A 24,331-nucleotide genomic window follows, 5' to 3' on the forward strand; every position below is an offset into this window, starting at 1 on the left:
TGTGAAAAGACTTCTAACATGCCTAGGGTGCACAGTCAACGTAAAGAAATCAAAACTAGTACCCTCTCAAGAGATAATATTCCTGGGTGCAAGCTTAAATACAACTGCCCAGATGGCTTATCTCATGCCAAACAAACAAAGGCAACTGACTACCTATTTCAAAATGTTGGCAAGAGCAGCCCAGTTATTTGCAAGAAAAATTCTGCAGGCTTTGGGCTTCTTGGCATCCTGCATCCTACTAATTCCATATGCAAGACTGCATATGAGGAAAATTCAATGGTACCTAAAAAGTGTTTGGACTCAACATTGCCACAGGGTGGAAACAATGATTACTCTCATTCCCTGCCTGCAACAGGAGTTTCGATGGTGGGCAAAAGCTTGTCACCAAAACAAGGGACAGCCATTCACATTACCCCCAGCCAGGCAGACACTAACAACGGATGCATCAGATTATGCCTGAGGAGCCCACATGGCAGGAAGATGCATTCAGGGCACATGGTCCTCAACCCAAATGCATCTACATATCAATTAAAAAGAGATGCTAGCTGTTCATAGGTTCATACTAGGCTATCTGCCCTAGGGCATTTATAAGCCTAGCCAGAGTGTGTGTGGCTTTCGCCACCCCTTGGAATGAGAATACTGTGCCCATTTAGGGTTTAGTTTACTGTGCCTCTGTCTAGTAGTGACACAGAGATGACCCCCGGGGTAAACCTACGAACTCCCATCCACTTGTCAAGATTTCTCTTGAAGAGAGTCAGTGAGGGGCTCTGCCTAACATGGACTTGGATTCTGTTCCAGAGTGTAGGGAGCCTCTGGGTTATGAATCTGTCCCTCCAGCATGTCCTATTTATTTCTGTGTTGAGGTTCAAATCTCTCGCTCTCATGGCTCTGGTGGATTTGGATTTTCTGAGGTGGAGCATGTCCATTAATTCCGGATTGGACATGGCCTTGTACGTCAGGCATAGATCGCCTCTGAGTAGGCGGTATGCGACTGAATAGAGCTGGAGTTTCTTCAGCCGGGCAGCATATGACATATGTTTGAGACCCTTGATCCTCTTGGTGAGGTACTTTTGGGGTCTTTCTAACTGCTGCAGGTGTCTGGTAAGGTACATCCCAAATGGGGCATTGTACTCCATTATGGGCCTGATAAGGGAAGAGTATAGGGGCACAATGACCTCTCTTGATCTAGATGTGAATCCTTTCATGATAAGGTGGGTGATATAGAAGGGCTTCCTAACCACCTTGGCAATGTGAGTGTCAAATGAGAGGTTACTGTCAACTTGGGTCCCTAGGTCCCTGATTACTTCTTCCGTACTTAATGGATTACCACCTATGTGGTAATTTGTCGGTGCTTTGTTTTTCCCAAAGGGTATGACTATACATTTTTTGGCGTTCAGTTTAAGGCCATGGCTCTGGCACCAGTTATCCATTTCTATGAGGTCTTTCTGAAGGATGCTTGTGTCCGCTGGAGTATCAGTTATGGCGCCCAGTTTGCAGTCATCTGCGAACTTTGTCAGCCACAATCCTCCTGTGTTTGCTTGCACCTCAGAAAAATAAATGCCGAACAAGAGGGGTCCCAGGACTGAGCCCTTTGGGACACCGCTTGTGACTGGCTTAGAGTCTGACATGGCTCCAGCAATTCTGACCTTGTGGGTTCTGTCCTTGAGCCAGTTTGCAACCCATCTTATGACATATGGGTTTACATTTAAGCTGGTGAGCTTGTCTATGATGCCTGAGTGGGGTATTGTGTCGAAGGCTTTTGCAAGATCAAGGTAGGCTGTGTGAACTGCCTTACCCTCATCAATGGCCTTTAGTGACTGTTTCAAAAAAGTCGACCAGGTTCAGAAGGCAGGATCTGCCCTTGACAAAGCCGAATTGGGTAGGATCCAGTGTCTGTAGATCCCCAATGTCTTTGTTTATGAGTTCCATAATGATCCTCTCCATAGCTTTGCAGACCAGGCTCGTCAAGCTTATGGGGCGGTAATTTCCAGGGTCCATAGAAGCACCTCCTTTGTGGAGTGGGACCACTGTTGCTGTATGCCATTCTTTGGGTACGTATCCTGTAGTAAGGCTAAGATTAAACAGCAGCCTTATGTGCGGGTTTAGTTCCTCTTGGAGTTCATGTAGCAGGCAACCCGGGACACCGTCTGGTCCCATTGATGCTGTGTTTTTAGCTTTGGAGAGGGCGGCTCTCACCTGCGCATCTGAGATGTCAGGGAGGCTACACTCTGCTGGGGTAGATTTCTCCTTTTGGGGGACGGGGGGGGGGAGAAATTTCCACTGAACCTGTCTGCCAGTATGTTGGCAATGTCTGTGGGTTCAGTGTAGTGTTTGTCATTTTGGACTAACTCTGAGCATATCTGGGAGTTTCCACTCAGGTTTCTAACATAACTAAAGAAGGCCTTGTGATTGTCTTTAGTGTCTTTTGCGATTTTTCTCTCAAAGTTGGCCTTGGATGATTTTATGAGTGATCATAGTTTTTTGCTAGTACTGATCAGAGATGCCTTCCCTTTTGGGGATTTTGCTCTGACATGTAGTAGCTTCCTCCTCCTGTTGTAAAGCTTGTTAATGGTTGGGGTCCACCAGACAGGACGCCTGCCTTTGGGGGAATGGGTCTTGGTTTTATTTGGGATTGCATGATCCATGCATTCTTGAAGGTGTCCGTAGAAAGCGTTTATAAAGGATTCAGTGGTGTGGGCTGTGGTTTCCACTGGCCCAGGGGCCTTGAAGGATACCACTTCAGTCTTAAGAAGTGTGAAGTCAGCTTTTGAGAATTTCTTCACTGTGGTCTTTTGTGCGGGGGGGGGGGGCGGGATGTGGATTTCCAGTGAGATTAATTTATGGTCTGATCTCACCAATGAGGGGTATACTTCCGGTGTGGAGCATTGTGTCCCCATGTTTGTGATGATCAGGTCTAGTATATTATCTCCTCTTGTGGGAGTGGTGACTAGTTGTTTCATTGCATTTGAGTTTATGAATTCTAGGAACCTTTGGGCTAGGGTGTTGGAGCTTGAGTAATGCTCCCAGTCTATGTTTGGGTAGTTGAAGTCTCCCAATATGATGGTATTTGGAGAGACATTTATACTCTCCAGTGTCTTCAGGAAGGCTGAGTGGGGTTTCTGAGTTTGAGAGGGTGGTCTGTAGCATGCTACAAACTGTAGGGCAGTTTTGCCTATGGTTAGTTGCACATGGATGGTCTCCGATGCTTCGTGCATTGCCACTAACCTGGAGGTGTGGGTATCTTTGATGAATATGGATACTTCCCCTCGTTTTGTGGTTCGGTCCAAGTTTTGAGGCCGAAAAGCATGATATGAGGTATAACCTGGTAGTGCTGGGGTTCTCTCAGGAGCCTTGAACCAGGTTTCAGTCACTGCACAGACATCGATGTTCTCCATACTGAGGAGGGCTTCGAGAGCGTGCATCTTGAGGTTTAGACTTCTGGCGTTGAGCAGCATTACCCTTAGTTTTTTTCCACTTGTGTTTTCTAGGGAGGTGGGTTTGTCTTTTGAGCCTTGCCTAAAAAAGGCACTATGGGGGTGGCAGGAGCCTTGGCCAATATCCGGAAGCCCAGGGGTGACAGGTGCAAGCCGTCCCTTGTGAAGCAGCGTGGCTTGTCAAGCATGTCATCCCAAGCAGACAGACATTGGATCCCCTTAGAATGACACCAGTAATTGAGCCAATTGTTAAAGCTGATCATTTTGTCTTTGTACTGTGGCATCATTCTTGGTGAGGGTAAGATGCTGCTCAAGGTCAGGGTCATACCGGCCTGGGCTACATAATCAGAGAGCTCCTCTATGTCTCTTTTCATGTAGTCCAGGGAGGTACGTCTCAGGTCATTCACACCGGCATGGACAATGACTGAGTCATATTTGTACTTGCTTTGGAGTGACCTGAGTGCTTGTGTTATGTGGCGGATTCTAGCGCCCGACAGGCAGCTTACTGTAACCTTTTCCTTGTTCAGTCTGGTGAGCGGGATGTCAGTGTGTCTGACTATGGAGTCACCTATTACAAGTGTATCAGGCATGTTGTTTGGCCTTAAGGGCTGTGACTGTTTAACAATAAATCCAGTAGCACAATAACAAGTGCCGGACCACCTTTGAATTGAAATCCAAAGCTTTTATTATAAAATGGTAAGCGCCTTCGGCTGTATAATACTAGCCTTCATCAGACAATTTTAAAACCCACATTGCATCACTTTATAAACCTTATAGGCATATTGGCAATTATTTAATTAGCCAATAATGATATAGCTCATTAATAATTTAGCATTAGTATGTACCTTTTCAGCTTACGGTGTCCTTCTATGTGATGCATTTCGACCATTACAAAACATAAACTCAAACTTATATACTGTGTATAAATACATTATATTTTAAAACATACCTAAAAAATGTAAAATATTTAAATGCGAATAAATTCACTACTAAGTGGTATATATTTCCACCTAATTTTATAATGTATGCATATATTCATATACAAACTAACTTGTGAATTAATTTATATATGTAAAATAATAATATAATAAAATGTGTGAACTATATGAATATAATAGATAAACATCATCTATTAAAAGCTCTAAGTTTTAGTATACTGGTAACGGAGATGGAATCATTCAGTCCTGGAAATTGTGTGGCATTCAAATAGACCTGCCACCAATATTCTTTTGACTCTAGTATTAATTTCCATGGGCCTCTTCTAGGAGATGGCCGTACTTGTTCCAGTACTGTGAAACCAAATTTGTGCACATCATTGTGCATTATATGCCTGAATAAAGCATTATTAGTTGACTTCCTACCAATATCATAAACATGCTCGTATATGCTTTGTTTTAATTTACGCTCAGTTTTTCCTACATAATAGGCTGGACACTGTCCACATATTGCAACATATACCACTCCAGAAACATTACAATTATATTTTCCTTTTACTTTTACACTGATCCCATTAATATGCACATATTCACCTTCTATAATATACGAGCAATAATTGCACATTGCACATATTGCATTTCCTCATACCTCCATTATTGAAACTATCTGATATTGGGCACATATTACACCAGTCCTTTAAATTTTTGTCCCTTTTATATATAATTAAAGGCTGCTTCCCCAATATATTTTCCAGTTGGGTATCACCCCTGAATAATATCCAATTTTTCATGACTAAACCTTTTATGTATTCAGAATCTTGTGTATAAGTAGTGATGAATGCCAAATTGCTTTTTGTAGTATGTCTATCATTGTTGGCGGTACCGGAATTACTACTGTTATTATTTTGTACCATTACTGTGTGTTCATTAAGAACTGTAGGTTCTTGCTGACTGACACTGCCAATTACTATGTTTGCTAGCAATGGTTTATAAAACCCTTTGGTTCTTTTTATTATAACTTCATTAAGTATTCCATCAACAAACTGTTGTGGATAATCCCTATTTAAAAACATATTTGCTATAAATTGGCATTCATTCACAAATTCATCAAATTTTGTAACCATACGTGCGCTCGGACCAGTTGGCCTTTTAGAACTGCTTTTTTTATATGCGAAGGGTGGTTGCTATCAAAATGCAAAAATTTATTAGAATAAGTTTTTTTACGATATATATTTGCCTTTAAAGAATTATAGATTATATCCTTCTGTAAATAAATATCCAAATAAGCTATACTATCAATTCCAATTTCATAAGTGAAAGACAAAAATTCCGTGGTGTCATTTGTATATTTTATAAATACCTCAACCAATTCTGCTGGTCCCTTCCAGATAAAAAACAAATCATCTAAGAATTGACTATATAGCTGTACATGCTGCATGAATTCTGATGGAAATAAATATCTCTTTTCCCATACTGCCATGATGACATTTGCATACAATGTACCCACAGGAGAGCCCATCGCTACCCCCTTGATTTGTTTGAAATATTGGCCATCGTGAAAGATATAATTATTAGTTAATACCAAGTCTAATAAATCAACCAGGGCATTGAGCTGATCTTGAGGTATTGGTACGATCTCAAAGAAAAAATCAGAAAACCAAGTGATACCTAACTGATGAGGTATACAAGTAAACAAATCTTTCACATCCACAGTGATAAACATAATCTTATCCATATCATTAATGTTTAAGCTGTTGACCTTAGTGAGAAAATCCCAAGAGTCTCTACAAATGTATTCTAGACTTTTTATCTTTCCTTTTAATGTTGCATCAATATATTTTGCTATATAATATGTTTTAGAACCACCTCCATCTACTATAGGACGCATTGGTGGACTTTGCAAATTTTTATGTAATTTGGGTGCTCCAAACATTATTGGAATCTTGGGATTATTCACTTGCATATATAAATATGCTTGGTTGATTATCTGCCCTTGCCACAGCATATCTTCAAGAATGTAATCAATTCTAGAGTAAGAAATATTAATTTCATTAATTGAAACTTCTATGTACGCATCATCATACAATATATTTGTCAACTGTTGATTGTAATCAAACAAATTCATTATAACAAGTCCACCTCCTTTATCCGGCTGCATAATCCAGATATTGCCATTGATTTTTAAGTCATTTAACACTATCTGATCTCCAGTTGGACCCAGGTTGTCTTTTATGCCTTCCCTCTGTTTCCGGAATTCATTCAAAAAGCCAGAACATGCAAGGCCAAAATGATCCTCATTGCCCATAATTTGCCTTCTCTGTCCACCTGGACGCTGGCCTAGAGGCCAGATCTCATATCCTATCCATCTGGACGCATATCTCATCTCTTATCTTTCTGGGAATCCTCTCTTGGACCTAGAAATCCTGAAATGAACCACTTGGTTACTCCCATTTCTAATGATGGCCAGGGACATCAGGTTTTCAGAAAATGTAGTTCATATCCTTTTTGCCTCATAAAAGTCTAGTACCAGAAGAGTGCACCAAAACAAATGGAAAAGATTTTCTTTCTGGGCTATGGGGAATGGTTTGGATCCCTTCTCTGCATTCCTTCCCTCTGTTTTAGAATTCCTGTCTGAATTATGCCAAAAATGTTCTAGTTTCTCTACAATCAAAGTTCAGCTGACAGCCATTTCTAATTTTTAGATAGGCCATAACAAGACTCCCATAGCTTCATTAAAGGTATCTAAAGCCTTTCTTAAAGGAAGCTTTCTTCTTAGACCTCCAGTATGACAACAATTCCCTCCATGGGATATTACAGTGATGCTTCAGGCTCTCTCACAACCCCCCTTTTGAACCAGCAGCTTCTGTGACTCTAAAGTTCTTGACATGGAAAATTTATCTTTTTGATGGCATCTACTTCTGCCAAGAGAATTTCAGAACTACAGGTTGTATCATGTATACCACCATATTTGGTCTTTTACAAGGACAGGGTTTTCCTAAAACCAAATCCATTTTTCCTTCCTAAGGTGGCATCCGAATCCAGCATAATTCAGTCCATTAATTTACCAGTGTTCTCTCCAAAATTTTCTTACGAAGCAGAGTATGCATTGCACTTACTTGCTGTTCATTGACAACTTAGATTACTTCCATAGAACTAAAGAATTCAGAAAATCAGACCAGCTATGCATTGCTTTATCCAAATCAAAACTTGGACAGGGTGTCTGTCTGAAAAGTCATTCTTTTAAGATGGCTATCAAGCTGTATTTCCTTTGTTTAGGAAAAATTGGGTGTGACCTTTTCTAAGAAACTGACAGCTCATTCAACAAGAGCAGTGGCAACTTTTACAGTTTTTCATTATCAGTTTCCTATTGATGAGATTTGTGCAGCTGCTATCCGGTCTACAGTGCATACCTTTGTGTCTCATTATAAACTAGATGTACAATCCAGAGCTTATTCCTCCTTTGACTGTGATGATGTTCTTCATGTTTCACTGTTGCAAGTCATTACATTTGGGTTATCTGCTTGCAGTAGCCCTCAGTCGGCCTGATCAACAATGTTTTGGGTCCTATGTCTCTTGCTGTCTCTTCCGTGATGTCAGGTCGTCAGGGGTATAAAACATGCAGCCGACGTCATTACCTGCCACCAAAACAAGGGACTACCATTCACAGTAACCCCTGCCGCCCAAACCCTAACAACAGACGCATCAGACTAAGCATGGGGGGGCGCACCTGGCAGGGAAGTGCATTCAGGGCAAATGGAACCCAATTCAAATGCACCTTCACATTTATCATAAAGAAATGATAGCTGTACAGTATGCTCTGACAGCCTTCAAGGACCACATTCTTCCAGGACAATTAATGGTAAAGACGGACAACACCACTGTTATGTGGTACATAAACAAGCAGGGGGGTACACATTCTTACCCCCTCTGCAGACTAGCCATGGCATTGTGGAACACAGCCTTGATCTACCAAGTGCATCTACAAGCTCATTTCCTGCTAGGAAAACTAAATACACTGGCAGACGGACTAAGCAGAAACCTCATGGATCCACACGAGTGGAAACTGGAACCAAGGATTTTCAACATGTTGACAAGCAAATGGGGGAGCCCAGATATAGACCTGTTTGCCTCCCCCCAGAACTAGCAATTGGAAAAATTTTGCGCAAGAACTCCCCACAGACAATCTTGGAAAGTGGATGCTCTGTCCTTCAGCTGGAAAAACCTATCAGTTTATGCCTTTCCTCCTCTGCCTCTGCTCTCCAGAGTACTACTAAAGATCAAACAAGACAAGCCAAGGATGATTTTGATTGCACCAGTCTGGCCACGCCAACACTGGTACCCCCTCCTGCGCAGTGTGTCGCTGTTCGCCCCATGGCACCTGCCTCAGACTCCTACTCTGCTGTCTCAGCAGGAGAACCAGATTCCGCACCCTTAGTTTCAAACACTGAACCTAGCAGCCTGCCTAATTATCTAAGCTCTCCTTTACCATCCCTCAGTAAACCAGTGATGGATATCATTTTAGAGGCTAGGGGGCCTAGTTCTAGAAAATCTTATGCTGAAAAATGGAAAGGATTCGATTCTGTGCCTGGAACCAGTCTCAAGGGATGAGCACAGCAGTGCCCAATTTATTTCAGTTTTTACAATACTTAACTGACATGCTTCACAAGGGCCTGTCTTTTTCCTCAGTAAAAATTCACGCCTCAGCCATTTCAGCTCATTATAACACAGACCCTCCCCTTTTCTCTCATCCACTGCTCAAGCAGTTCCTCAGAGGGGCCAAACATTTGAGACCACCCAGGAGAGCTCCAACCCCAGCCTGGGACCTTAACTTTGTATTGGAGAAACTCACCCTTCCTCCTTTCGAGCCAGTTGCTACGGCAGATTTAAAATTCCTTTCTTGGAAAACAGCTTCCCTTTTAGCCATCACGTCAGCAAGAAGGGCATCTGAATTACAGGCCCTTGTGGCAGTGGAGCCTTTCATCATCTTTCATGCGGACAGGGTGTCCCTCAGGACCAATCCCTTTTTCATGCCATAGTTGATATCCAGTGTGGTCTTTAATCAGTCCATTCATTTGCCAACCCTCTTTCCTAATCCACAGAACAAAGGGGAACGGATACTGCACACCTTAGATGTGTACAGACAACTTAGATTCTACTTGGACAGGACTAAACCTCAAAGGAAACCTGAACAACTGCTGGTGTCAATTGCTGCAGGGACAGAGGGGAAGGCTATTTCAAAGCAAACCATTTCCAAATGGATAGTCTATTGTATTCATTTCTGCTATAAGCACCATTGAAAACCTATCCCACAGGGGGTCAGACCCCACTCAACCAGGGCTGCATCTACCTCTACAGCCTTTCTCAGAGGCGTACCTACCAGGGACATCCTAGAAACTGCTGCCTGGAGTTATGTACATAATTTCACCAAGCATTACCATTTGCCAATTTTCGCTAAATCCAGAGATGGCTTTGCCACTGCAGTTTTGCAGGGCCTTATAGCTGGTCTTAATGCTATCTAAATTCCTCCTCCCATCCTTAGCTTTGGGAATCTACCTCAAATGTAATGACTGCAACAGTGAAACACGAAGAACATAGTACAGTTGTGTACACTTACCATAAATGTGGATGTTCGAGTGTATTCTCTGTTGCAGTCCTGGTAACCCTCCCGCCCCCTGACTTCTTTTGGCTATACCTCTTCTCTCCATTTCACTGCTTAAAAGCTTTTTGGTTTGAGGTATAACCTTGTATATTTATAGATTTAATTGCTTCCCATTAAGCATGCCTGAAAGCAGGTAAAGGCTAGGACTGTGATAGTGAGGGTCGGAACTTTGAATGTTGGCAGTATGACTGGTATAGGGAGAAAGTTAGCTGATATGATGGACCGAAGGAAGGTTGGTATATTGTGTGTGCAAGAGACCAGATGGAAGGGGAACAAGGCTAGGTGTATCGGAGGCGGTTTCAAATTGTTTTATCATGGTGTGGATGGGAGGAGAAATGGCGTAGGCTTTATCCTGAAGGAACAGTATGCTAAGAGTGTTTTGGAGGTAAAAAGAGTGTCGGATAGAGTGATGTTTATGAAGCTGGAAATTGATGGTGTAGTGATGAATGTTGTTAGTGCATATACAGCACAAGTTGGGAGTGCGATGGATGAGATAGAAAAATTTTGGAGTGAGTTAGATGAAGTGGTGATGACTGTACCCAAGGGTGAGAGACTAGTGATTGGAGCAGATTTCAATGGGCAAGTTGGTGAAGGGAACAGAGGGGATGAGGAAGTAATGGGTGGGTATGGTGTTAAGCAAAGGAATGCAAAAGGCCAGATGGTAGTGGATTTTGTGAAAAGGTTGGACATGGCTGTGATGAATACGTATTTTAACAAGAGGGAGGAGCATAGGGTGACATACAAGAGTGGAGGAAGATGCACACAGGTGGATTATATCTTATGTAGAAGGGCCAGTCTGAAGTAGATTGGAGACTGTAAAGTGGTGGCAGGGGAAAGTGTAGTTAGGCAGCATAGGATGGTGGTTTGTAGGATGACATTGATGATCAAGAAGAGGAAGATGAGTGTGAGGGCAGCACCAAGGATCAAATGGTGGAAATTGAAAAAGGGTAATTGTGAGGTGATGTTCAGGGAAGAGTTAAGACAGGCACTGGGTGGCAGTGAAGAATTACCGAATAGCTGGGTAACTACAGCAGAGCTAGTAAGAGAGATGTCTAGAAAGGTGCCTGGTGTGACATCTGGAAAGAGGAAGGAGGACAAGGAGAACTGGTGGTGGAATGAAGAAGTACAGGAGAGTATACAGAGAAAGAGGTTGGTGAAGAAGAAGTGGGATTGTCAAAGAGATAAAGAAAGTAGGCAAGAGTATAAGGTGATGAGGTGCATGGCAAAGAGAGAGGCGGCGAATGCTAAGGATAAGGCGTATGAAGAGTTGTATAAAAGGCTGGACACTAAGGAGGGCGAAAAGGACTTGTACCGATTGGCTAGACAGAGGGACCGAGCCAGTAAAGATGTGCAGCAGGTAAGGGTGATAAAGGATAGAGGGAAACTTACTCACAAACGAGGAGAGTGTGTTGAGCAGATGGAAAGAGTACTTTGAGGGGTTGATGAATAAAGAGAATGAGAGGGAGCGAAGGTTGGATGATGTGCGGATAGTGAATCATGAAGTGCAGTGGATTAGCAAGGAGGAAGTAAGGATAGCTATGAAGAGGATGAAGAACGGAAAGGCTGTTGGTCCAGATGACATACCTGTGGAAGCATGGAGGTGTTTAGGTGAAATGGCAGTGGAGTCTTTAACTAGATTGTTTAATGAAATCTTGGAAAGTGAGAGGATGCCCGAGGAATGGAGAAAGTGTTTTGCTACCAATTTTTAAGAATAAGGGTGATGTGCAGAGCTGTAGTAACTACAGAGGGATTAAACTGATCAGTCACAGCATGAAGTTATGGGAAAGAGTAGTAGAAGCTAGGTTAAGAAGGGAGGTGATGATTAGTGATCAGCAGTATGGTTTCATGCCAGGAAAGAGCACTACAGATGCGATGTTTGCTCTGAGAGTGTTGATGGAGAAGTACAGAGAAGATCAGAAGGAGTTGCACTGTGCCTTTGTGGATTTAGAGAAAGCATATGACAGAGTGCCTAGAGAGGAGTTGTGGTATTGTATGAGGAAGTCGGGAGTGTCAGAGAAGTATGTAAGAGTGGTACAGGATATGTACGAGGGTAGTGCAACAGCGGTGAGGTCTGCTATGGGAGTGGCGGATGCATTTAAGGTGGAGGTGGGATTGCATCAAGGATCAGCTCTGAGCCCTTTCTTATTTGCAGTGGTGATGGACAGGTTGACAGACTAGATCAGATAGCAGTCCCCGTGGATTATGATGTTTGCAGATGACATTGTGATCTGTAGTGAGAGTAGGGAGCAGGTGGAGGAGACCCTGGAGAGGTGGAGATTTGCTCTAGAGAGAAGAGGAATGAAGGTCAGCAGGACTAAGACAGAATATGTGTGTGTGAATGAAAGGAAGGATAGAGGAATGGTAAGGATGCAGGGAGGAGTAGAGGTGGCAAAGGTGAATGAGTTTAAGTACTTGGGATCAACAGTTCAGGGTAATGGTGAGTATGGAAGAGAGGTGAAGAAGAGAGTACAGGCAGGATGGAGTGGGTGGAGAAGAGCGTCAGGAGTGATTTGTGACAGACGAGTACCAGTAAGAGTGAAAGGGAAGGTCTACAAGAGGGTAGTGAGACCAGCTATGTTATATGGGTTTGGAGACAGTGGCACTGACAAAAAGGCAGGAGTCAGAGCTTGACGTGGCAGAGTTGAAGATGTTAAGATTTGCACTGGGTGTGATGAGGATGGACAGGATTAGGAATAAGTATATTAGTGGGTCAGCCCAGGTTGGAAGGTTTGGAGACAAAGCCAGAGAGGCAAGATTACGTTGGTTTGGACATGTGCTGAGGAGGGATGCAGAGTATATTGGGAAAAGATGCTAAGGATGAAGCTGCCAGGTAACAGGAAAAGAGGAAGGCCTAAGATAAGGTTTATGGATGTGGTGAGAGAGAACATGCAGGTGGTTGGTGTGACATAGCAAGATACAGAGGACAGGAAGAAATTGAAACAGTTGATCTGCTGTGGCAACCCCTAACAGGAGCAGCCAAAAGAAGAAGAAGAAGAATTGCTTCCCATTAGGGGGGCACCTGACATCTGATGTAATGACGTCGGCTGCATGTTTTATACCCCTGACGACCTGACGTCACGGAAGAAGAGACAGCAACTGACGTAGGACCCAAGACTTTGTTAATCAGGCCGACTGAGGGCTACTGCAAGCAGATAACTGAAATGTAATGACTGCAACAGTGACTACACTCGAACATCTGCATTTATGGTAAGTGTACACAGCTGTACTTTCTCAGTAACATCCTTATTTAATTCCACCCGGGGAATTATGTAGCTAGGGATTTTGTCCCATTTGTTGAATTATATGAAAATGGACAACGTTTTATGCAAATGTTATGTACTCATCATAATGATAGATCTGTGGGTTGTCCTATTTTCATCTGGTTCAGCAACCCTCCTACCATCCCCCTCCAAATTGTTACTTACAGCTCCTTGGAGAACAGGTAGCTTCTATGGGTGTCTGCTTCTCTCTAAGCTCAACAAGCTAGTTACCTTACTATTTGTATGGCGCCTTTCACCTTAGTTTCCTGTTGGGTTATGTTTTATTTAACTGCAGTATTATTATTGGTTATATATTTTCTTACATTGAACAGATTTGATCTGAGGCATTTTGAGGATGGTGAGGGAATTATGGGTAGGGAAGGAGTCAGAGCCCTGGATCCAAAGACTTGGAGATGCCAAGGCTGGTTCCAAGTCAGATCCAAGTACCATTTGTTGAATCAGATGAAAATAGGACAACACAGATTTATTGTTGTGAGTACATAACGTTGTTTTTTGTGTACATTATAGTTGAACTGATTTATGGTTTTAAGAGCTATCTTTCATTCATATTACCAAGGTTATACAAACATTCTTTAGTGTATTCTGTAGTTTGTTACTTCAGTCATTCATGTACCACAGGCATCATCCATATAAGGAATATAGGCTGAGTGAACCAAAGATAATGAGGAGCAATCTAGGATATATAACAGTGTCTCATGTCATCTACATCTGTACCTACACAGGGCAGAAGAACCAGTCCAGATTACTTGAAGACAATGTACCACTACTGTTGAAGTTCTGGCCAAAGAAATGACACAAGATGGGCAAATCCAAAGGTTATGATTTACGATTACAGTGATCTGCCTTTAAAGATATACTGTTACGGTAAGTAACTTATACACAAGTTCTTCCCCCTCTCTGTTTTTAATCACTTGCATTTCTTTCCTGCTTTTTTGTTTTGCCATAAAGTTGCCTATTTGAAAGTGGTATATTTTGTGTGCTGTTTCAGTGTTCTAAAGAAGACATTGCTGACAGACTGTCCCGTGCTAATTCCCCCGGACATCTAAAGCAAAGCCCGTTTTTTTTTTCCCCCTTTCCCAAAAAATTTTGGCAATTTACCCGGGGGGGGTTTTTTTTTTGGGCCCCCTTTTTTAAAATTTTTGGTTTTTTTTTCCCCCCCAAAAAAAAATTTTTTTTTTTTGGGGCCGGCCCCTTTTTGGGGGGTTGGGGGGTTTTTTAAAAAAAAAAAGGGGGGGGGTTTTTTTAAAAAAAAAAAAAAAAAAGGGGGGGTTTTTAAAAAAAAAAATTTTTTTAAAGGTAAAAAAATTTTCTTTAATTTGCCCCCCCCCCCGGGGGGGAACCCCAAAAGGGGGGTTTTAAAAGGGGGTTTTTGGGGGGGTTTAAATTTTTTCCTTTTTTTTTCCCTTTTTGGGGGGGGTTTTTTTTCCGGGGGTTTTCCCGGGAAAAAATTTTTGGGTTTTTCCAGCCGGGGTTTCCCCCTTTTTTAAAACCCCCTTTTTTTTTTTTTGGGAAATTTTGGGGAAAAGGGGGGAAAATTTTTTTTAAAAATTTTTTTAGAGGGGGTTTTTTGGGGTTTTCCTTTTTTTTCCTTTTGGGCCCCCCCTTTTTTTTTTGGGTTTTTTTTTAAAATTTTTTTTGAAAAGTTTTTTTAAAATAAGGTTTTTTAAAAAAAAGGGGGCCCCCCCCCCCCCCCCCGGGGGGGTTTTCCTGTTTTTTGTTTTTTGGGAGGTTTTTTTTACCCCCCTTTTTTTTTGGGGGTTTTAAAGGGGGGGAAAAAATTTTTAAGGGGGGGGGGGGGGGAAAAAAGGGTTATTTTCCCCCCCCCCCTTTGGGGGGGAAAAAACCCCCCCCCTTTTTTTCCCCCCTTTTTGGGGGGGGGGGTTTTTTTACCCCCCCCTTTTTTAAAAAAAAATTTAAAAAAATTCTTTTTCCCTTAAAAAAAATTTTTTTAAATTTTAAAAAGGGAAAATTTTTTTCAAAAAAAAAAAAAACCCCCCCCCCCCCTTTTTTCCCGGCCCCCGGCTGGGGGCCCCCCAAAAGGAAAAAGGGGGGCCCCCCTTTTTTGGGGTTTTTTTAAATTTTGGGGGGAAAAAAGGGGGAAAAAAAAAAAGGAAAGAAAAAGGGGGGGGGGCCCCCAAAAAAAGGCCTCCCGGGGGGCCCCCCCCCCAAAACCCCGGGGGGGGGCCCGGGTTTTCCAGGCCCCCCCCCCCCTTTCGGGAGGGGGGAAAAAAAAAGGGACCCCCCCCCCCTTTGGGCCCCCCCCTTTTTTTCCCCCCCTTTGGGGGCCCCCCAAAAATTTTAAAAAACCAGTTAAAGGGAATCCCCCCTTCCCAAAAATTTCCAAAAAGGGTTTTTAAAAACCCCCCCCCCCCCCCCAAAAAAAAGGCCCAAAAAAAATTTTCCCCCGATGGGGAAAAAAACCCCCCTTCGAAAAAATTTTACCCCCCCCTTTTTTTAAAAAAGGGGGGCCCCCTTTTTTTTCCCCCCAAAAAACCCCCCCCAAAAAATTTTAAAAACCAAATTTTTCCCAAAAAAAAAGGGGGAATTTTTTTGGGGGGCCCCTTCGGTTTTTTTCCCAAAATTTTTTTTTCCCCCAAAAAAATTTTTCCCCCCCTTTTAAACCCCCGGGGAAAAAAGGGTTCCGGGCCCCCCAAAATTTTTTAAAAAAATTTAAAAACCTTTTGGGGGGTTTTTTTCCCCCCCAAAAGGGAAAAACCCCTTTTTTTTGGGGAAATTTAAAAGGGGGGAAAAAAAAAACCGGGCCCCTTAAAAAAAAAAAATTTTTTTTTTTTTTTGGGGGCAAAAAAAAACCCCAAAAAAATTTTTTTATTTGGGCCCCAAAAAAAACCCCCTTGGGTTTTTTCGGGGCCTTTTCCCCCAAAAGGAAAAGGGGGGGAAATTTTTAAAAAAACCCCCAAAAAAAATTTTTTTTGGTTTAAAAAAGGGGGGGGAAGGTTTTTAAAAAAAAAAAATTTTTCCCCAAAGGGAAAGTTTTTAACCCCCCCCCGGGGGGGCCCCAAAAGGGTTTTAAAAAAACCCCCCAAAGAAAAACCCCCAAAAAAAAGGGGAAAAAGGGGAAAAAATTTTTCCCCCGGGGGGGGGGTTTTCAACCAAAAAAAAAACCCGGGGCCCCCGCGGGGGGTTCTTTTTTCCCCCCTTTTTTTTTTTTGGGGGGGAAAAAAAAAAAATTTTTTTTCCCCCCAAAAAAAAAAATTTTTTTTTTGGGGGGGGGAAAAAAAATTTTTTAAAAAAAAAAGGGGGAAATTTCCCTTTTTTTTTGTTAAAAAAACCCCCAAAAAAAAAAAATTTTCTTTTTTGGTTTTTTTGGAAAAAAAAAAAATTTTTTTTTTTTTCCCCCCACCCTCCCCCCAAAAAAAATTTCCCCCCCCCAAAATTTTTAAAGGGCCCGGGGAAAAATTTTCCCCAAAGGCCCCCCCCCAAAAAAAAAATTTTTTTAATTTTTTTTAAAAATTTTTTTTTTTCCCCCCTTTTTTCTTTTAAAAATTTCCAAACCCCAAAAAAAAAAAAGGGGGAAAAATTTTTTTCAAAAAAGGGAAAAGGGGAAAAAAGGGTTTTTTTTTAAAAAAAAAAAAAAGGGGGGGAAATAAAAAGGGGGTTTTTTTTTTAAAAAAAGGGGTTTGCCTTTAAAAAAAAAGGGGGCCCCCCCAAAAAGGGGCCCCCAATTTTTTTTAAAATTTTTAAATTTGGGGGGGGGAAAAAAAAAACCCCCGGGGGGGCCCCCCCCTTTTTTTTTTTAAACAAAAATTTAAAAACCTCCCCTAAAAAATTTTTTTAAAAAATTTTTTTTTACCCTTTTTTTTAAAAAAGGGGGGGGGGGTTAACCCTTCCAAAAAAAAGGGGGGTTTTTTAAAAACCCCCCAAAAGGGCCCTGGTTTTTTAAAAAAACCCCCCCCAAAAAAAACCCCCCCCAAAAAAAAAAAAACCCGGGAAAAAAATTTTTTTGGGCCCAAAAAATTTTTAAAAAAACCCCCTTTTTTGGTTTAAAAAAGGGGGAAAAAAAATTTTTTCCCAAAGGGGGGGTTTTTTTTTTCCCCCTTTCGGGGGGGGGGAAAATTACCCACCAAAAACCCCCCCCCCAAAAAAAACCAAAAAAAAAAATTTTTCGGGCCCCAAAAAAAACTTTTCTTTTTCCCCCCCTTTTTTTTAAAAATTTTGGGTTTCCCCCCCTTTTGGGGGCCCCCTTTTTTTCCCTTTTTTTTTTTGGGGCGCCCCCCCCCCAAAAAAAAAAAAAAAAAAAGATGCCCCTTTTTGGGGGCCCCCCCCCCCCCCCCCGGGGGGGGGGGGGGTTTTTTTGTTTTTTTTTTTTTGGGGAAATTTTTGGGGTTTTTTTTTTTTTTTGGGTTTTTTACAGGGGGGCCCAAAAAAGGAGGGGGGTTTTTGGGGGGAAAAAATTTTTTTTTAAAAAAAACCCCCCCTTTTTTTTTTTTGGGGGCCAAAAGGGGGAAAAAAAAAAAAATTTTTTTCCATTTTTTCCCCCCTTTTTTTTCCCCTCCTAAAAACCCCCAAAAAAAACCCCTTTTTTTTCCCCCCCTTTTTTCCCCCCCCCCAAACCCCTTTTGGGGGAAAAAAACCCCCCCCCCTTTTTTTTTTTAAAAATTTTTTTGGGGTTTAAACCCCCCCTTTTTTAAAAATTTTTTAAAAAAATTTTTTTCCCCCCGGGTTTAAAGGTTTCAAAATTTAAAAGGGGGGTTTTCCCCCTTTCAAAATTTTCAAAAAACCCCCCCCCCAAAAAAAGGGGCCCCCCTTTTTTAAAATTTTTTTTTTCCCAAAACCCAAAAAAAGGGGGAAGGTTCCCCCCCAAAAAAAAAATTTTTTGGGAAAAAAACCCAAAAAAAAAAAATTTTTTTTTTTGGGGGCCAAAAAAAAAACCAAAAAAAAAAAGGAAATTCCCCTTTTTTTTTTTGGGTTTTACCCAAAAATTCCCCCCCCACCCCCCCCCCGGGGGGCCCCTTTTTTTTTGGGGGCCCAATTTTTTCCCCCCCAAAAACCCCCCCCAATTCCAAGTCTAGAGCAGGCTTTGCCACTGCAGTCTTGCAGGGCATTTTGGCTCCTCCTAGTTTCCCCCTAGTTCCCCCCCCCCTTTTTTTTCCCCTTTTTTTTTTCCCAAAAAAAATTTTTCCCACCTTTTTTCTTTTAATCCCCCCCGGCCCCCCCCCCTTTTGGGGGGGGGTTTTTTTTGGGGGGTTTTTAAAAAACCCCCAAAAAATTTTTTTTTCCCCCCTTTTTTGGGGGAAAACCGGGGGGGGGCCCCCCAAAAAAAACGTTGGTTTTTTCCCCTTTGGGGGCCCCCAAAAAAAGGTTTTTTTTTTTGGGGTTCCGGGTGGGGGGGGTTTTTTTTGGGGGGGTTTTTTTTTTCCCCCTTTTTTTTTGGGGGCCGGGCCCCCCGGGGGGGTTTTTAAAAACCCCCTTTTGGGGGGTTTTTTGGGGTTTTTGGGGGGGGGGGTATAAAGGGGGAACCCCCCCTTTTTCCCCCCCTTAAACCCCGGGGCCCCCCCGGGGGGGTTTTTTGGGGTTTTTTTTAAAAAACCCCCCCCCGGGGGGGGCCCGGGGGGCTTTTTTTCCCCCCAAAAAAAAAAAGGGGGGGGGAAATTCCCCCCTTTTTTTTCCCCTTTTTTTTGGCCCCTTTTTTTCCCCCCCCGGGGGGGGTTTTTTCCCCAAACCGGGGGGGTGGAAAAAAAAATTTTTTTTTTTTTTTGGGGGGGTTTTTTCCCCCCCCCCCCAAAAAAAAAAAAAAGGGGGGGGTTTCCCGGCCCAAACCCGGGGGCCCCTTTTTTTTAAAAAAAAAACCCCCCTTTTTTTTCCCCCCGGGGTTTTTTTTTTAAAATTTTTGGGAAATTTTTAATGGGGGTTTGGGCTTTCGAACCCCCAAAAAAATTTTCCCCAAAAATTTTTCCCCCCCCTTTTTTTGGGGGGCCCCCCCCCCTTTTTCCCCCCGTTTCCCCCCCCAAAAATTTTTTTTTTAAAAAAAAAAAGATTTTTAAAAAGAAATTTAATCCCCCGGGGGGGGCCCCCCCCCCAAAAACCTTTAAAAAAATTTTTGGGGTGGGGGTTTTTTTTCCTTTTTGGGGGGGTTTTTTTTTTTTTTAAAAAAATTTTTTCCCCCCCAAAAAAGGGTTTTTTTGGGGTTAAAAAAAAAATGGCCAAAAGGTTTTAACCCAAAAAATTTTTTTCTGGCCCCCCGCCAAAGGGGGCCAATTTTTGTTCTTGGGGGGTTTTTTTAAAAATTTTTTTTTTTAAACCCCCCCTTTAAACCCAAAATTTGGGTTTTTTTTCTTGGGAAAAAAAAAACCCAAAAAAGGGGGGGTTTAAAAAACCCCCCCCCTTTTTTGGGGGGAAAAAGGGGGAAAATTTTTAAAATTTTTTTGGGGTTTTTGGGGAAAAAAATTTTTTTTGGCCCCAAAAAAATTTTTAAAAAAAAAACCCCCCTTTTTTTAAAAAATTTTTTTGGGGGGAAAAAAATTTTTTCCCCCCCAAAAGGGGGGGAAAATTTTTTTTCCCAAAAAAGGGAAAGGGGGCATCAAAAAAAATTTTTTTTTCCCCCCCTTTTTTGGAAACCCCCCCCCAAAACAAAAAGGGGCCCCCCCAAATTTTTTAAAAAAAAGGGAAAAAAATTTTGGAAAGGGGGTTTTTTTTTTTCCCCCAAAAAAAAAGGGGGGAAAAAAAATTTTTTTTTAACCCCAAAAAAATTTTTTAAAAAAAAAAAAAGGGGGGGAAAAAACCCCTTTTTCCCAAAAAAAGGGGGTTTAAAAAAAGGGCCCCCCTTTTTTTCCCGGAAAAAAACCCCCCCAAAAAAATTTTTCCCCCCTTTTTTTTCCTTTTTTAAAAATTTCCCCAAAAAAGGGGTTTAAAAAAAAAATTTTTTGGCCATTCCCAATTTCCCCAAAAAAAAAAATTTTTTTAAAAAAAAAGGGTTTAAAAGGGGGGTTTTAAAAAAAAGGGGGGAAAACCCCCGGGGGGGGGTTTTTCCCCAATAACCCCCAAGGGAAAAAGGGGAAAAAAAAAAACCCTTTTTTTTTCCCCCTTTTTTTAAAAAAAAGGGCCCCCAAACCCTTTTCGGGGAAAGGGGTTTTTTTAAAAAAAGGGAAAAAATTAAAAAAAAACCCCCAAAATTTTTAATTAAAATAAACCCCCTTTTTTTTTTTGGGGGGGGAAAAAAAACCGGGAAATTTTTCCCCCCAAAAAAATTCAAAAAACCCCCCCCAAAGGGGGGGGGAAAAAAAAAAAGGGACAAAATTTGGGGAATTTTTTAAAACCAAAAAGGTTTTTTTGGGTTTTTCCCCAAAAAACTTTTGGGGGTTTTTAAAAAAAAAAATTTAATTTAAAAAAAAAAAAATTTTTTTCCTTTAAAAAAACCTTTTTAAAAAAATTTAACCCCTTCAGGAATTTTTTTTGGGGGGAAATTTTTTCCCCGGGGGGAAAAAATTTTAAAAAGGGGGCCCCCCCTTTTAAAAAAAAAAAACCCGAAAAAGGGCCTTTTTTCCCCCCCCCAAAAAACCCCCCCCTTTCCCCAACCGGAAAGGGGGTTTTCCCCAAAAAACCCCGGGGGGCCCCCCCCCCCCAAATTTAAAGGGAAAAAACCCCCCCAAATTTTTTTTAAAAAAATTTTTTAAAACCCCCCAAAAAAACAAAATTTTAAAGGGCCCCCCCCCCAATTTTTAACAAAAAAATTTTTTTTTTCCCCCCAAAAAAAGGGGGGCCCCCGGAAAAAAACCCCCCAAAAAAAAAAAGGGGAAAAAAAAAAGAAAACCTATTTGGGAAAACCCCCCCGGGGGGGGGGAACCCAAAATTTAAAATTTTTTAAAAAAAAAATTTTTTTTTTTTTTTTTCCCCCCTTTTTCCCCCCAAAAAAAATTTTTGGGGAATTTTTCCCCCCCCGGGAAAAAATTTTTTTTTTCCCCTTTTTTTTTGGGGGGAAAAAAAAAACCCCAAAAAAAAACCCCCCCCTTTTGGGGTTCCAAATTTTTTGGGGGGAAAAATTTCCCCCCTTTTTTTCCCCAAAAAGGGGAAAATTTTTTGGGGGTTTTTTTTTTAAAAACCCAAAAGGGTTTTTGGGGCCTTTCCTTTTTTAAAAAAAATTTTTTTTAAAAAAATTTTTTTTTGGGGCCCCTTTTTAAAACAAACTATTCCCTTTTTTTTTTAAAAAAAAAGGGGGGAAAAAAATAAAAAATTTTTTTTGGAAACCCCAAAAACCCCCCCCTTTTTTTTTTTGGGTTTTTAGGGAAAACCGTTTAAAAAAACCCTTTTTTAGATTTTTTTTTTTTGGGGAAAAAAAAAAAAAACCCTTTCCCCCCCAAATTTTTTTCCCCCCCCTTTTTTTGGCCCAAAAAAAAGGGGAAAAAAATTTTTAGGAAAAATTTTTAAAAACCCCCTTCCCAAAATTTTGGGGGCCCCCTTTTTTTTTTTCCCCCAAAAAAAAGTTTTTCCCCCCCCCCCCTTTTTTTTAAAAAAAGGCTTTAAAAGGGAAAAAACCTAAATTTTTTCCCCCCAAAAAAAAAAAAATTTGCCCCCCTTTTTAACCCCCCCCCAAAAAAAAAAAGGGGGGAAAAAAAAATTTTAAATTTTAAAAAGGGGGGGAAAAATTTTTTTTTTCCCCCCCCTTTTTTGGGGTTTAAAAAAAAAGGAAAACCCCCGGGTTTTAAAACCCCCCCGGGAAAATTTTTAACCCCCCTTTTTTGGAACCCCCCGGGGGGAAAAAAAGGGGGGGGGATTTAAACCCTTTTTTCCCCCCGGGTTTTTTTAAAAAAGGGAAAAAACCCCAAAAAATTTTCCCCTTTTTTATTTTTATGGTTTTTCCCCTTTTTTTTTTTTTTGAAACATTTTTTTTTTTTTTTTGGGAACCCGGGGCCCAAAAAAAAACCCCCCCCCTTTTTTTTGGGGGTTTTTCCAAAAAAACCCCGGGGGGTTTTTTAATTTTTTTTAAAAAATTTTTTTGGTTTACCCCTTTTTTTTAAAAAATTCCCTTTATTAAATTTAAAATTAAAAAAGGGGGGAAAAAAGGGGGAAAAAGGGGGTTTTTTTTTCCCAAAAACCGGGCCCCCAAAAAAAAAAAGGGCCCCTTTTGGGGGGGAAAAAAAAACCCCCCCCCCTTTTTTAAAGGTTTGGGGAAAAATTTTTTTTTAAAAAAAAAAAATTTTTTTTTCCGGATTCCTTTTTTTTTTTGGGGAAAAAATTCCTTTTAAGGGGGGGAAAATTAATGGAAAAAGGGGGGGGGTTTTTTTTTTTTTGGGAATTAAAAGGGGGGCCCCCAAGGGGGGGAAAAAAATTTTTAAAACCCGGGGGTGTTAAATTTAAAAAATTTTTTTTGGAAAAAAAAAAAAATTTGGGGGGGGAAAAAATTTTTTTAAAAAAAAAGGGGGGGGGTTTTTTTTTTAAAAAAAAAATTTTTATTTAAAAAGGGGTTTTTTGGGGGGGAAGGGGGGGTTTTAAACGGAAAAAAAATTTCCCCCCTTTTTTTGGCCAATTTTTTAAAAAACCCCCCCCCAAAAAAAAAAAAAAATTTTGGAAAAATTGGGGGCCCCTTTGGAAAAAGGGGCCCGGGGGAAAAAATTTTTTTGGGGGCCGGGGGGGGTTTTTTTCCCCCCCCTTTTCCCAAAAAAATTTTGGGTTTTTTGGGGGGGGGTTTTTTTTAAAAAAAAAAACCCCCGGGAAAATTATCCCCCCCAAAAACCCGGGGGAAAAGGGGGGAAAAAAAAGGGGGGGGGGTTTTTTTTTGTCCAAAGGTTTTTGAATTTCCCCCCAAAAAAAAATTTTTAAAAAAATTTTTTTTTTAACTTTTAAAAAATTTTTTTTTTTATTCCCCGGGGGGGGGTTTTTTTTTTTTTTTTTAAAAACTTTTAAAAATGGTTTAAAAAGGGGGGGGCCCCCTGTGACAAATGTATCAATATTTTTTGTCTAAAATTTTTTGGAAATAGAATGTTTTTGTAAAGGATCTGTCAGTGACTTTGGGTAGCATGGAACTGATTGATGAATAGTATGTGATTTTAAGACACAGTTTGCAGAAGTAGTAATGGAACTTTCGAACATGCTAGTTGGATAACGAAGTTTATTTTATAGGTTCATAGGTAGGTTACTGCAGTGGTGGTGCTGCGGTAGCATTGTCGCCTCATAGCAAGACATTGTCCGTTCGATTCTCAGCTAGAGCGTCTTCTGTGTGGAGGCATATGTGAATGGGGCGTGCCTTTGTTGAAGGTTGTGCGTCAGGGCTGGTAACCCGGTACGTAAAAATCCACTACCAATCATTAGCGGACCAGAGTTCCGCTGTGGCGACCCCTAACCGGGAAAAGCCAAAAGACACAAACAAATAGGTTCATAGGTAGCTACTAAGCTATTGGCCCTAGGGCCTATATAAGCCTAGCCAAAAAATGTACCCTGGCTTTCGCCACCCAAGAAAATTATTTTCCTGTGCCACTGTCGAGCAGAGCCACAGAAGTGATCCTTGGGGTGAATTTCCCACTTCCCATTCAATCATCAAGATTTTTATTGAAGAGTGCTAATGAGGAGCTCTGTTTGACATAGATAGGTAGTCTGTTCCAGAGTATGGGAAGTCTCTGGGACAGGAATTTATCCCTCCAGCATGTTCTGTTTATTGTGGTGACAAGGTTTAGGTCTGTAGAGCGTGTAGCTCAGAGGGATTGGGATTTCTTTAAGTGGAGCATGTCCAACAGCTCTGGGTTTGACATAGCTTTGTACGTTAGGCAGAGATCGCCCCTGAGTAGGCGATGTACAATGGAGTAAAGCTGTAGTTTTTTTAAGCTGGTTTGCGTAGGGAATCTGTTTGAGGCCAGTAATCCTCTTTGTGAGGTATTTCTGTGGTCTTTCCAGTTGTTGTAGATGTCTTGTGAGGTACATACCATAAGGGGCGTTGTACTCTATAATGGGTCTAATGAGTGATGAGTAGAGGGGGACAATGACCTCTTTTTTTCTGGATGAGAAACCTTTTGTGATGAGATGAGCCACGTAGAAGGATTTCCTGACCACTGTGGCGATGTGATTATCAAAGGA

The 24,331-nt window shown here is 41.3% G+C and overlaps 1 protein-coding gene across 1 annotated transcript in view; it reads left to right on the forward strand.

Moving 5' to 3' along the window:
• FARSB (phenylalanyl-tRNA synthetase subunit beta) overlaps nt 1-24,331 on the forward strand; it is a 907,972-nt gene that overhangs the window by 548,580 nt on the left and 335,061 nt on the right. The window contains exons 14-15 of the mRNA XM_044070366.1: nt 14,298-14,326; nt 23,957-23,985. Coding sequence (XP_043926301.1) covers nt 14,298-14,326; nt 23,957-23,985 — 58 coding nt within the window. The remainder of the gene's footprint in view (nt 1-14,297; nt 14,327-23,956; nt 23,986-24,331) is intronic.

This window comes from Protopterus annectens, chromosome 4.part1 (assembly GCF_019279795.1).
Source record: "Protopterus annectens isolate FY-2018-M chromosome 4.part1, PAN1.0, whole genome shotgun sequence".
NCBI lineage: Eukaryota > Metazoa > Chordata > Ceratodontiformes > Protopteridae > Protopterus > Protopterus annectens.